The 14,296-nt window shown below is 30.0% G+C and overlaps 3 protein-coding genes across 4 annotated transcripts in view; 2 read left to right on the top strand and 1 right to left on the bottom strand.

Annotated features, from left to right (window-relative positions):
* Positions 1-1,911, bottom strand: part of Rim2 (replication in mitochondria 2) — a 33,845-nt gene extending 31,934 nt beyond the window's left edge. The window contains exons 1-2 of one of the 2 annotated variants that reach the window (XM_068761600.1): positions 1,562-1,911; positions 423-579 (exon numbers count right to left, since the gene is read on the bottom strand). In XM_068761600.1, coding sequence (XP_068617701.1) covers positions 423-579; positions 1,562-1,602 — 198 coding nt within the window. In that variant the 5' untranslated portion in view covers positions 1,603-1,911. The remainder of the gene's footprint in view (positions 1-422; positions 580-1,561) is intronic. The other variant, XM_068761599.1, reaches the window with a different exon arrangement.
* Positions 1,912-2,847: 936 nt separating this feature from the next.
* Positions 2,848-6,167, top strand: Sod2 (superoxide dismutase 2). Its single transcript, XM_068761602.1, has 5 exons — positions 2,848-2,995; positions 3,147-3,325; positions 3,778-3,916; positions 4,307-4,461; positions 5,860-6,167. Exons 1-5 carry the CDS (start codon positions 2,964-2,966, stop codon positions 6,003-6,005), a joined length of 651 nt encoding a protein of 216 aa, XP_068617703.1. The 5' UTR covers positions 2,848-2,963; the 3' UTR covers positions 6,006-6,167.
* An 874-nt stretch (positions 6,168-7,041) lies between these two features.
* The window catches only part of LOC137918948 (kinesin-like protein unc-104), a 122,973-nt gene continuing 115,718 nt past the window's right edge, over positions 7,042-14,296 (top strand). The window contains exon 1 of the mRNA XM_068761894.1: positions 7,042-7,152. The gene's annotated coding sequence lies outside the window, so the exon portion shown is untranslated. The remainder of the gene's footprint in view (positions 7,153-14,296) is intronic.

The raw sequence follows: 14,296 nt of genomic DNA, 5'->3' as shown, positions 1-14,296 counted from the left end.
AAGTCAATTGCATAATGCAATTGATGATATAATTATTTTGATAACAATGCATTACATATTCTAAATTTAAACAGAAATTGGGAAGAAAACAGTGAAGGTTCTGTTTTACTTAATATTGTTAGTATGTTCCTAAATTCGACAAATATTTCATAAAGTATAGTTTTAAATATCTTTGATGAAAAAAATCTCTGGCAGCCTTAGATATTCTCTTGTATTTTACCTTCCACCATACAAGTATACATTTTTAGTAAATATTATAAAACTGTTATTATTTAAAAATTCTATTTCAAGTTTCACAAACATTTTCCATCTTTGTTATGTTTTAAGACATAAGGAAAAAGTGTCAAGTTCAAACAATTTTTCATAAAACAATAAAGATAAAAAGTTAAATTAATGTAATGTAAGACAATGTTCAAATTTACCTGATGCTTTGGGATTTTCGAACAGACTCTCCTAGAGCTTGCAGTGCCAGAATTCGGTGGTGGTGGTGGTGGTATTCCAACCCCTTTAGATGACTGTAGTCGAGTCTTCACTACTTCTAATGGACATGTAACTACAGCACCTGCTGTTCCAGCAAGACTACAAAAGGAGTATAAAAATATGTATTGAAATGTCTTATTTTTAAAATCCATTTGTGTTTTGATAGTCAATAATATTTTAATACTCTGGTAAAAAAATTTAATAACAACTCTATCCTTTTTCATAATATAACTGTAAACATATAATCCTATTTACATTACAACACAAAAAAATTGTGGAGGATAATGCCATGGAAAAGTAATGCAGTTTATTAAAGTTTTTTTTTTAATTTATTTGTAGGTATATATATAAATATCTAAAATTATTAGACAGCAGATTTATTATAATATAAGAATGATTTTCAATAATCTTCATATTTTGGTATTAAAAAATCACATTAATCCAAATTCCCATCTTTTAATAAAAAAAGACTTAAATAATAATTGCACTTCATTGGATTTAAAGTTTACAAGTAATCCCTTATAGATTTAGGAATTAAAAGCTTATTATAATATATTTATGATGAGACAAGCATGATCAACAATTGCACATGTCACAAATGTGTTTCATACTATAGTGTTAATAATTTCAACTGTTTAACATACAATCAAGAGGGCTTTTATAAAATAGTCCTGAACCATAACCTGTTTCTTTACTTTCTCTTTAAATACTGGTATCACAAGAAATGAATAACTTGTGTATCATAACATTGATGAAAATATAAATGTGAAGAACTTTTTTATCTATTGAGATGATTTTTCATCAACATTAAAGAGCATAAGGTTAAATTAGGTCATAGTAATCACATGAATCTGTGTAAAAATCTTGTAATTATTGATTGCTAAAAAAGTTCTCGGTTCGCCGGTTCTGTAATATTTCAAATTAAAAAATGAATTTGCAATTACAAATGTTTATTATATTGACTGTTACGTTAAATTTAATACATAAACACATTGTTTATCACACAGCCCCATAGATTGCTCGATGCTATTGCGTATTACAAAGACCGTTGAAAGCATTACAAAAAAGGATAAAAACTCACCCTCCTGCAACAAGGTGTATCGCGGTATCCCTTTGAGACATTTTAGCGCCACCAGGGTGATAACATGACTGCAAATTGCAAAATCTATAAATAAACAAATGCACACCACCACACCACTAATATATGTTCAAGAAGGAATGTTCCGATTTTTTTTAGATAATTATGCAAGTACGTAATATTCGACGATATACGAAATAGTTACGCAAAGTACTTAAATTTTGAATTTACATTATAAGAAAACAATGAGTTTTTCAATATTATAATATTGTTTAAAACGATACGGTATCTTCACAACACCGCACTCAACATTCGTCTGCGTCGTCGTAAGTCGTAACAGTTTACGCACACTACTGTTTTCTTGTACATAATAAACGCAAGCCGCACACTATCTTATAGCGACCAGAGTTCACGTGCGTAATCACACGTTTCTCTGTGTAGGGTGCTTGTTATTACGCCAAGAATACTGAAAATTCTACTTTATATCAGAGAAATAAGAATCATATCTAGAAAGTATTATTGAAAGAAACATAAAATTGACATTTGTCATATGAAGAATAAAAGAAAAATTAAAATAATTAATATAATAACGACTAAATAAATTATTTTAACACAGCAAGACTTCTAAGTATATGGTATTCTGTATTATTTTATCGTAATACAAAAAAACTTTCATTATAACAATTAGATAGTGTATATTGAAAAAAAAACTGCAGAAAAGTCATAAAAAGGCGAGTAACTGAGGTAATGTGATAATGCAGTCTATGTACGCAATTACAAAGTTCATCCCTAAGATATATAAATTAATTTAAATCGCAAGAAAAATGTGTCACTTTCATTATATATACTAATAATTGTTATAAACAAAAATAAACTTTCTTTATATCAATTACTAGTATTATTATCTGGCATAAGTTTACATCTAGAGTATGTTAATTATTTTGACTTTAATAAATATCATTTTAAGACGGATTAACAAAGTTAAATGAAGTTGCCTCTACACCTTCCTACCCAAATTAAAATCGTTACTAATAATTTTATCAATTATTTCATATAATTTTGATATTACACTTTTTGCTTTTTTAAGTATTAAAAAATAATATTTTTTATAAATGAGATAAGATGAATAAAAATAAATAAAAATGCAGTTTCTTGTTATAAGAATAAAATTGTAAGCTCATCAGAATTTATACGAATAATTATTTGGTAGCATTTAAGAATATTGCCATTACTGAAAAATAACCCATAATGTTTTTAATCTATCTTCTCTGACATCATATTGACATTTTGCAAATTCTTGACTATATATTAAACTTCGTTTTCATACTGCTGCGGTTGCATAATATTGCAGTCTCTGCGTAGTACCGGCATTGGTTAATTACTGGAAATTTGGCAAATTAAAGCTATGTTGGCTACACGTAACTTGGGAAATTTAATGTAATTATAATATATACAGTATATATAATTATTGTAAAAGTGTAAAACTAGTGGATTTTTTTTATCTAATTTGACATTATACTTTTTTTCAAAAACTTGTGTTAGTAGTTGAATATTTTAAGTTTTAATGATAACTGTGTTATGATTTCAGACGTGCTGTGGGCGCCACTCGCTCTAAGCATACGTTGCCCGATCTGCCCTATGAATACAGTGCCTTAGAGCCCGTCATTAGCCGGGAGATAATGACTCTCCATCATAGCAAACACCACGCAACTTACATTAATAACTTAAATGCCGCAGAAGAAAAGTTGATTCAAGCCCAGACAAAAGGTAAAACATTTTTATCATTTCCTTTAACACCTTTATTAAAGCTTTTATTTGTGTTAGTGATAAATTTTGATACAATACCTTTATTTCAATTTGGCAGCAGCTGAAACAAGCACTGTGTTGTCACTATTAAGTGCTATTAAATTTAACGGTGGTGGGCATGTGAACCATTCCATACTCTGGTGCAATCTTTCTCCTTGCAAGACGGAACCTTCTTGTGCTTTTTCTGAAGCAATTAAACAGTACTTTTTTTGTTAATTCTCAAAGTAGTTTTGATAAATGAAAATCTTATTTAAACACTAACAGTTAATAATATAATAGCATATAATTAGTTAACAGTATTTTGTAGATCTTAGGATAGATTATAGATATCATACATATTAAAAACATCCATTAAAAGAATCAATGTACAACTGAATTGAGTTGCAAAATATATATACGTAAATTCTATTCAGGTGACATCGACTCGGTAATCAGTCTGGCCCCAGCCCTCAAATTCAATGGTGGTGGTCACATAAACCACACAATTTTCTGGCAGAATCTCTCACCCAAATCCAGCAAACCATCCAATGTGCTCATCAAAGCTATTGAAAAGTAATTATCATTATCTTATTTATTTTACTATAGCTATATCTAAATTTTATGAAATTATAATTTTTTTTTATTAATGATGCAATTTAAAGAGGGCTGAAAAATAGAAAGTTAAATTTTTATTTATTCATTACTTTTACACTCAGATATTAAGTTTTTTAAATCACATCATATATATGAACATTTATGTCCTTACTAAAGATTGAACATTAGTATTTATTGGTATTTACATAATACTGCTGTCTATTCAGGTACTTTACACAATAGTTTATTGTAAAATAGTAGGTCAGAGTATGCATTATCATTTATTATTTTTATCACTTGATAATTTATAATGAATCTTTTTTATTTATTTTATAAAGTGTGAATTACATGTCATTTTAACATTTCTAGAGACTTTGGATCATTGGAAAACATGAAAAATCAGCTTGCAACTGCATCTGTTGGAGTACAAGGTTCTGGTTGGGGTTGGCTCGGTTACAACAAGCAAATGAAGAAATTGCAGATTGCTACATGCCAGAATCAAGATCCATTACAGGCTACAACTGGTATAAATATTCAAGAGATATACCATAATAATTTCTGTCATAGGATAACTGCTGCTGGGCATATGTCTCCTCCATAAATCTCTTATAAGACTGGTTGGAAGTAGTTTACATGAAGTGTTATTACCAACAACCTTAACATGGTCATTGGGTCACCTTGTGGGTGGACAAATTAACTGCACTTGTTGGTTGATAGTCTCTTCAGGATTTTAAGACCCCAAAGGCTATTTGTTCTGCATGCTTTGGGGTTTGCCCTCTGCCTCTAAAACTTGTTAATCTGCTGGGCTATGGGAAACAGTTTCATTTATTTATGGATTTCCTTATTCTTAATTCATTATCATAAAAAAATAATGAGCTGAGCTTTTACATGGCTAATTGATCTATTGTGTGCTTACCAAAGAGGTTTAAATATGTATGTGTTACAAAATATGTGTTGTGGATATAAATCAACTAAGCAACATCCATTATTAACATCCATTTATTTAATATTTCTTATAACCAAACATATTACTTTTTATGACTATCTTCTTCAATGATTCACATTTCTTTTTAAGCTTATTTTAGTTTAGATTGAGGCTTTAACCTTGACAGTATATAATTATGCGATCTATGCTAATTACATTTAAAGTACTCCTTTCTGTTTTATTCATTTATGATAACTTGATTCAAAACTTGTATGTGAAAAGACATATAAAAACTTATATTAGTACACATTATATAAAAATAAATATGTAGCCTGTCATTGTGTGTAAAGATATAGGAGTACAGAGAAATTCCCTATCCTAGTTTAAATCCAAGACTGTTGTGTCACAAGGGTTAGCAATTAGGTGATAACATGCAAGTTCAATTGTGGCAGTTACAATGGTAAATTAGATTAGTTCAGTAATTAGGAAATAAAGTAAAAAAGAATTATGTTGGTGACCTTTAGTAATATATTTACATACATATTACAGTAATTTTGTTTGGCAACTAATATTATCCATGTGGTGGTACTCGCACAAATGGCTTCTCATAAAATAGATTACCCATCACATTTTGACTTATAATGCAGGGTGATTATATTATTTGTGTAAAAGGTTTAAAAGGACAAATGGCAACCCAACACATTTATTGGCAACAAGCTTTAAAGCTTTTTCATGATAACCCTGTATTATTAATCATGAAAATGACTATCAATTATAATCAGAGATTTTGTGAGTGAATTTTTAAGATTCATTGACAAAACAAACTATTTCTGGAGTCTATCTGTTACTTTCAGATGTAGTCTGTTGTATTACCGTTATGAGCATCCTAGGGCTTTTTAATAATTCAGTATCTCAATTTTAAGTAAATAAGTATTGCAAAATAAGATGAATATGCAATCTATGGCCATAAAAAAGCTATTTTTTATCTGCATTTCAGGTCTCATTCCATTATTTGGCATTGATGTATGGGAACATGCTTACTATCTCCAATATAAGAATGTGCGTGCTGATTATGTAAAAGCAATATTTGATGTTGCAAACTGGGAAGATATTTCTGCAAGATATGAAAATGCTTCAAAGTAAAATATAAAACATTATTAATGTTATTAATCTCCCATTTGGTTTAAACCCATAGGAACATTGTTACATTGAATGTATGCAATTATCACAAAGTGATTGTTATAAAATTTTTGGTACATGTGTTAGCCTAGTAATACCTAAGTTCTTGATCTTAATACAATTGTAATTGATGGTTGTGTTTTTTTTATCTCTTTATTTACTAATATTGACCTACAGTATTGTTTTTTGTTAATATTTTTTACATCATCATCTTCAGTCCGTTATATCAGTCAATAGTTGCCCGCTGCAAGGTACAGGCCTTTCGCAAAGATCGCCACAATGACTGGCCCTGCGCTGTCCGCATCCAACGACTGGATTATGTTTGTCCAACTTCCCACGCCGTGTTTACTCGCTCTTGCACTTTCACCTAATTTTTCTATTTTGTTATTTTTAAAGAATAATAATAATATGTGCTCTGATTTAAATTCATACTACTGAATTTAAGATTTCCATAATTCATGGCAAACCATGTTATACAGTGCAATGATCCAGTTACTATAAATTTTTACTCTATAATGCTGTGATTTTAGAATCTAATAAGTACAAGTTGAGTTGCGTTATCTTTCGGTAATATTTGATCTGTTTTTGTTGACAGTAATAGCTTTCGATATGTTTAAGCCAAAAACGATATTTTGTTCAAAGAGAAACAAATAGTATTTTAAATTGAAAAATATTTTCATGGTTATTTTAAGATGATTACATTTTATTACATTCAAATAAAATTTTTGTTAAAACAAAATGAAAACTTATATTTGAAAGCTGTTACGAAAAACCTGAGAAGTTTTCTTACAGGACCCTGCCCTGGTATGTTAAGGTCTATACATTTTCAATAATGAATCTTTAAAAATAATGTTAAGTTAAATTATATTTTAATTAGCAATTAAATTTTTTTTTTATTAGTTGTAAACCAACTGAGCGATAAAATGGAACGTAATAATCGCAAAACGTCAATGAAATGTCAAAAGATACGATTGTTAGTCGCAAGGAACGGTTTTGCGCTAGTGATGAATATAAATAAATAACATCTGTTTTAAACTGTATTTTGTTTTAAGACTAATTAATATACTTTCGCGTAACTCCAAGAACTTATTCTGTCAGCCTGAAAGTTTATGTAAGTTAATGTATTAAATTTTTGCTGTAAGAGTATGATACGTAAATTTGTCGTAGTGTTATTGATTTTTCTGCATGTAGACTAACGGCAGGTGTTGATATTTGTTGAGAATTTAGCAATGTAAAACATTTCAATTAGATATTTTAGTAATTTAAGCATAATCGGGCAATTACTATACAGATTAATTTTGTTTATTACAATTTTCATAGTTTTGTTATTGCTTTCCTGAAAACTTATGTCGATCTGCAGATGTAACTTGACATAGTTATTTAACGATACACAGCTTAATAATTTAGTTCTTACTCATTGTAAGCACAAGCTTTATTAATATTGTATTAATTTTCTAATCAATATATGTTAATGGAATAGTTAAGTAGTTCATTATTATTTAGTCCATTTTGTAGAAAATTGTTTGGCGGAAATTAAGCTGTTCATTTTTGAGAATTTTTGCCTTTTGTGTAACTGTCAAGTTTATTAAATGTAGATTTAATAATTCTACATAAAAAAAATTTTCATTAAGGACTGATTTTTATAAGACCAAGTTTAAATGTTTAATTCTCATTGTGTAATTAAAAGCATAAAGACTGTAGAAATAATTACTGTTGAATGCAATGTTTTTTTTTAGAAATATTTGTGTATTTTTTGGGGCTTTTTGTTAATCTCCAAGCATAATAATTATATTGACAGTAATTGTAGTATTTTTGGTAAATGTAAAGATTTTTAAATATATTCCTTATTCAATAATTATTGTTTTTTCAGCCATATGATAACAAAAAAGAAGCCATACCTATAGCCTTTTATATATACTTACTAAAAAAATATAAAAGATTGTTTTCATTTAATTAGTGTCAACACTTTGTAATGATCCTGTTTATTTTTGAGTAATTTATTACTTACTTTCTGAAGTACACTTAAGTGTTAGTAACCACAATATTCTCTTATCTTATAAGTATTTAGTAACTTATAAGTATTGTTTTTTGCAATAATAAAAATATCACAGTTTATAGGCAATTGCAGTTTCAAAGTTTTTTTTTTTAATTTGTGGCTCCTGATATTGGGAATCTTATTGCCTTGTCTTGGGTATGCAAAGACAAATATGTTCTTAATAAATTTTTTACTAACTTTTTTATTTTCATTATCATCTTGTATTTTTCACATTCTTTTACATTCTTTTCCATACTTTATTTTTCTTTCTTTCATCACACTCCTTACAATGCCTTCATCTCCAGAGTACTACTTTAACAATTTTTATTTTTAGTTTTTTTTATTCAATTTCATTTATTAAAATATTTTACATTAAATTTTCTAACTTACATTCTTTTTTTTTGCTTTGATAAATTCTACATCACATACTATCACAATTTGTTTTCTCATTCTAGTCATACCTGACTAGGTTTAGTTGCTTTTAAACCTTATCATTTGACACCTTTCTTCCTTTAACAACTTATTACTATACTATACTATATACTATACTATTCTCTCCTACAATTGAAGCTAGCAGTCCATATGTTCTGTGCCGAATATGGGACAGAAAGTGATCAGCTGTGCCACAGCCAGGTCCACAGCAGGGTCACAGGTGTATGAGGGACTCTTCTTGAGTTTAAACTGTTTCAAAGGATTAGAGATAGCAGAGTGGTGGGGATTTGCACTATAAATACCTTTTTTTTATTAACCATGCTTTAGGGCTTCCTGGGGACTTTTGGTTTGGGACTTTTATTAGATTACATGGGGATATTATATTAAGACACCACGAAGCTTTTTTAGGTTGTTAGGAATTGTGATTCCACCAGGTTCTTATTAATAAAGGGGATCTTTGCTATGGTTGCAATTAAACAGGCCTTTAACATTTAGATTGTTAAGTGGCCAAGAGGATTGCACCTAAGTTTAATTGAATAATATTTTATATTATAATGTATGTAATATATGTAATATGTATTAAGGCTTTAAAGGGTGGCAATTAGTTTTAGAAGGTACATAGATTTCATTTACCTTGTATAATAATGAATCTTGAGAGCTTTTAGGCCTTTACAATATAATTGGAAATATTGTTTTATCACTGATGGAAAAGTATGAAGTCTATAGAATGAGTGGACTGAAATACCTTATCTTAAACATAAAAATAAAAGAGCTTAAAATATTTATGCTACATAGAAAACTTACAATACTTTGCAAACTATATTCTTAATAGCATATTATAAAACCTTTAATATGAATGACTATGATTGACTTCAAAATATATTCTATTTTGTGTACAATGTATTTGAAACTGTGATGTTTATAAAAGGTTAATACTTCAAATGAAAGATATGGATGTGCCAAGTTATTATTTTATTTCGGATTGTGGGGATCTTCCTGATGTTCAAGATACCATCCCTGAGAGGAGAATAGGGTTATGTGGAATTGAATTTCGTATATATCAATGGACAATTTCTCATCACTAATGGCAGTGATAAGTGTATAAGACTTGTGGAAAATAATGCTTTAGGTTTAGTTGGGAATTTTGACACTTTTCAAAGTTGATTATCTGAAAAAATATTAGTGGGACATATTGTTGCATTGGCTGGTTTAAATGGTGACCTTAATGATGGCAGTGCTATTAATATGAGTACTCGTGAAATTGCAGCTTTTTTTATCATTGCCACTGTAATCATAGTTTACTTATTTGATGGCTATCGCAGGCTGCCGGCGCCACACGCGATTCCTGGTTCGGTGAATGTACTCAACGCGGGCTAGTTTGGTTGTATCTTTGTTATGAAATTTAGCTTTCTAATAACTAATAAATAGTTTTTTTGTTAAACAATAGAGATAATTAAGGATTTTAGTTATTGTATGCGATAGCATGTTTGAAGATTCTAAGAAATTATGGAGTCGGCTTTAATGAGTTTCGAACAAATGCCTGCCATCGATGCTTTTCGCGGCTCTTATAGAGTCTTTAGCAATATATAATAGATATTCAATAAATTTTAAGAACTTCCCTTAAGAAATTGCGAGCTGGTGTAAACATATTCAGATTAAGAGCTCTTTTGGTGTCTAAAGTCATAAGTCAGATATTTCTGCTTACGCATGAACACTTTTTATTCTTAAATTTTAAATGTTTTGTTACCTATAAAGAAATAATAGAATCATTACTTTTACGGCAACTTTTAATTTATTTATAACTTAAGTGTACTGCTGGTATAACCAAATAAATAAATTAATTAGTCAGTTATTAATAAAATGACAGAAAGAACTATTTTCGGAGTTGCTACTTGCGAACATGCGATTTTGGTGCGCGGTATCACTCGAATATTCCCATTACGGAATGTTTTATATACAAAAGCTCTTTCCATAATAAATAAGCTTTCGAAAATTTGATCTTAGGTTATTGTAGAGAAATGGAATTTACGTTTTGTACGTTTGTTTACAAGGGATTTTTCTATCAGTTTAATACAGGGGATCCAGCGACGAACGAAAGTTGGTTACTTCCAGCGGATTGGTATGTTGAAGTGTTTCTGGCCGTTTTAAGACTTAAGAATCAGGAGTTAAGACCACGTACTGGCAAACGCAGCGTAGAACGTCCGACTACAAGGTGAACAGTGAATGTTCTATGACAATGTTACCAAGTTTATAAAAATTAGAATATTATTTGTGGAAAACATTGAATATCTGTCAGAGTAAAAATAAGTAATAGCTCTGATCGTGTTCACAGATTTCTACCAATCTTACTAAATTATTGTCCAACTATTAAAAAAGTCGAGGAAATATACTTCCGGTAGTTCTAACCGTTTTCCTAAAGATTGGTGTCGAGATTCGTAATTTCGTCATCTGAAACTTCGTTTGGTCAGTCAACGGCCGAGCGTATAACGGTGTTTGCGGAAAGGGTAATTACAGGGTTAACGTACTTTGAAATTGCGTCCACTGGGACATGCTAACCTACCTCCTCAAAACTAGTAACTGTGAAATTAATGTCTTTGATTTGATTACACTTTATATATTAGATTCTTAATACTTCTGTGTAATTTTTTTTGTAAATTGTAAGTGTAAATTGTTTCTTAGTATTTATACAGGATGATTAGATGTAGGCTTTAAAGGAGTGAATGTATATACATATTTGCTGTCAATTAATGTATTGTACACCCTATCTAAAAATCTATGGTTTCAGAAATAAAACTAATGATAATAATTATAGTAAAAAATCGTTTTTAAAATTCGATTTACTACATATTGAAATAAATTACTGTTTATTGTCTGTCACTGCAGAGATTTTGCTGCCAGAAATACAATGCAAATGTCTATTATGGCAGTCGCATTTTAAAATAGAAAGAATAAATTGTTGTAACTTATTTCAGTGTGATAAGAGTAATAGAATGATTAGAAATTTATTACACATACATGCATTTGCTTAAAGTTATTACAAATTACTCTGAATAGATTTATATACCTCTCTTTTAGAGGAACGGTCCCTGCTGGCCTTTGGTTACTTTCAGTGTATGTTACTAAATGGTAATGCTGCGGCAATAAATGCACTTTGTGGTATTTATGAGTCGAAATATTTTTAAGAAAAATAATTAGAGATTAAAATATTGACAGTAGCTATATTACGTTTATATTAAGAATACAGATATGAAAATGTATTATACGTCGTCAAAAAGATTTTTTCAGGGAGTGCGATGATATACAGTGTAAATATCAGAAGCTAAAATAAATCTTTCATTCTATTTAAGATTTGACTTTTTAGAGTAAGTAATATTTCTATGTATATGCTTTTACAAAGGGATCTCAGAAAGGCTCCACTGCAAGATTTAAAAAATAAATATCAAAAAACGTTTGTGTGCTAAGCGTTACTACACTGTAAATTGCTTAATAGGATATAATATAAATTCGCTTTTAGGATTTTAAATAATTGATTGTTACTGTTCCAAAAAATGCTAATAAAATATGCAATTTCATATTATTTTAAAAAATATAGTCCCGCCAAGTTCCCTTCGTATGTTTTTCTGGATTCTGAGGTTTTTACATCTGACCATGTGGCGGTAGACTTATTTTAAAGTCAATGTTCACAAAATAGATGTTATAAAAATATCTAATGGATTCAAGCGTTATTTTGCGGAAGTCTAAGTAAAAAAAGGACCATTATATAGCTACTTTCGATATATAGTACGGCGGAAGTAGCTATAAATTGGTCTTTTTCTTAGTTATAAAAAATATTTTCGATAACACTATAGAATCTTCAGTACCCAGCGGCCAGCTATTTGCTCGCTATAATCGCTAGGGTCTTAAGGTTCTGGAGGGGAGACCATGGAACAGCAAGGGCAGCGGAAGATGCCCGCCACTTTGGTATTAACGGGGGAGGCTAGCAGCGGACGTCTTGCGGTCCTACTCTGCATATATGAACTGATGATGAAAATAAAGATATTGAAAAAATAGTTGCTCTATCACCTACACGATTGTAGCAACTATTTTTTCAATATTATTTACGCATTTTTTTATAAACATGTTTTGTCTTATATAATAGTATTTACAAACAGAATTTTTACGTTCGTAAAATACGTCCAAATCCGAGATTGACACTTCTTTTCCTACAAATATATACTCGGAATAAAGGAGAGATTGGATATTTGGGTTCGCTAATCTAAAATTTAGATGGTCTGTTTATTAAGACACTTTCTCATCAATATGTTCATTTAGAAATAGATTTTTTTTTTCAATTTTAAGTATATCTAAGAAAGAATTTAATTTTTTTTTGAAGCCAATACACTGGTGGCATTGAAATTGCCTCGAGTGATAAAACCGTTAATTGTAATATTCTATGTCATTATAACTTCATGTTTTCTTTCTGATGTTATGTGTACTATTCTCCTTATGTCGCATCCCTTACTGTTGAGTATCGTGATCCTTCTTGGAAAGTTTGTGATGCACCAAGTGACGCCATTTGTAACGGTTTTCGGTGGTGTGAATTAATTTGGCTATTGTGGTATTGTCCTTGGCTCGTAAATGATCGGATATTAAATTTAAAAAGGACAATAAAATATAAAGTTGTCTACTGCAATACAAATATGGCTGCATTTGATACCAGTAATAATTTTCTTTATTCTAACCTTCATAAAATGTGCTTCTTGAATATTCAACGTCCTTTTCCCTTTCTAATTAGATTATTTGCATTCGTCTCATGTTACGTCTGGATGCCGTCCGGATCCCTTGTAATAATACCTATCAAATTTCTCAACTTGTCAACTTTCGCAAACTTTTGACATTGGAATCTCCATTAATATTCACGCCATTCTGTTGTATTAGATATAAACCTTTTAGAACATTATTAAGGACTTACCGATATTTTAAATGGATAGATAATTTTTGAAAATATGATTTCATTCTTTTTTTATTAAAGAATCAAGAACGTATTGAAAGTAAACGTACATCCTGTAAGCCTCAAATATAAAAAAAATCAACAGTTCAAAAGAGCTTTGTTAAGAAATCACTACTTAAAAACTACGAATTTAGTAACGTATTCTGGTTTCTCGTTCTTTTGTATTAGAATTATAACGGAATTTCTTTAAATCAATTATTATTATTCTGGAGCAATGGCAGCCCATTGGTAGAGTACTGACACTTGCGATCGTAGGTCGTGGGTGCACTTTCTGAGATAAGTAGTGCGTGCCTTATGACTCGGGGTTGAATCCTGTTGCAATGTCCACACTTCGTTTTTGAATGAGGTGTTGTTGAGACGTTTAACTACCGCTCCTAACACGGTATCTTGATACACTTCGGCTGAAGTTTTCACTCCTTTTTCGCAAAAATGGAGTTTTGTTACCCCTTGGTAAGAATAATATAAAAAAGAAAAGAAAGAAACCAAACCATAACGTATGCTGGATAATGGCCTTGCTGAACTTTGGCCACTACCTCGGAAGCTTCTTTAGAGCTGTATTCATACACTCGATCATTTTGTTGTAGTGCTTCTCGATTGTAAAAAATTTTTCATCGCTAAAGGGAGTTTTTCTGTTTTTCGTCCGCGTGTCGAAGTAACAGATGTTTTTCGACTGTCTTTTGTTTTAGTGTCTGATTTAAGGTATCTCCTGTGTATCTTCGGTAAGCCCCTAGACCTAAGTCTTTTTTGATAATCGAAAAAGAGTCCTCGGCGGAATTCTCATTTCTCTGGAAAGGATTC

The sequence above is a fragment of the Battus philenor genome, unplaced genomic scaffold, assembly GCF_028537555.1.
Source record: "Battus philenor isolate CCGP_79_NKW_IND1 unplaced genomic scaffold, ilBatPhil1.0.hap1 SCAF_15, whole genome shotgun sequence".
Classification (NCBI taxonomy): Eukaryota; Metazoa; Arthropoda; class Insecta; order Lepidoptera; family Papilionidae; genus Battus; species Battus philenor.
This window is presented reverse-complemented; position numbering and strand designations above follow the sequence as displayed.

What these genes read in the sequence shown, in the direction of transcription:
- Sod2 (XM_068761602.1), top strand. Translation starts at nt 2,964, where the DNA reads ATGTTGGCTACACGTAACTTGGGAAATTTAAT. An exon ending in GATTCAAGCCCAGACAAAAG is followed by an intron (nt 3,326 to 3,777) that starts GTAAAACATTTT and finishes AATTCTATTCAG; the next exon opens with GTGACATCGACTCGGTAATC. An exon ending in CTCATCAAAGCTATTGAAAA is followed by an intron (nt 3,917 to 4,306) that starts GTAATTATCATT and finishes TAACATTTCTAG; the next exon opens with AGACTTTGGATCATTGGAAA.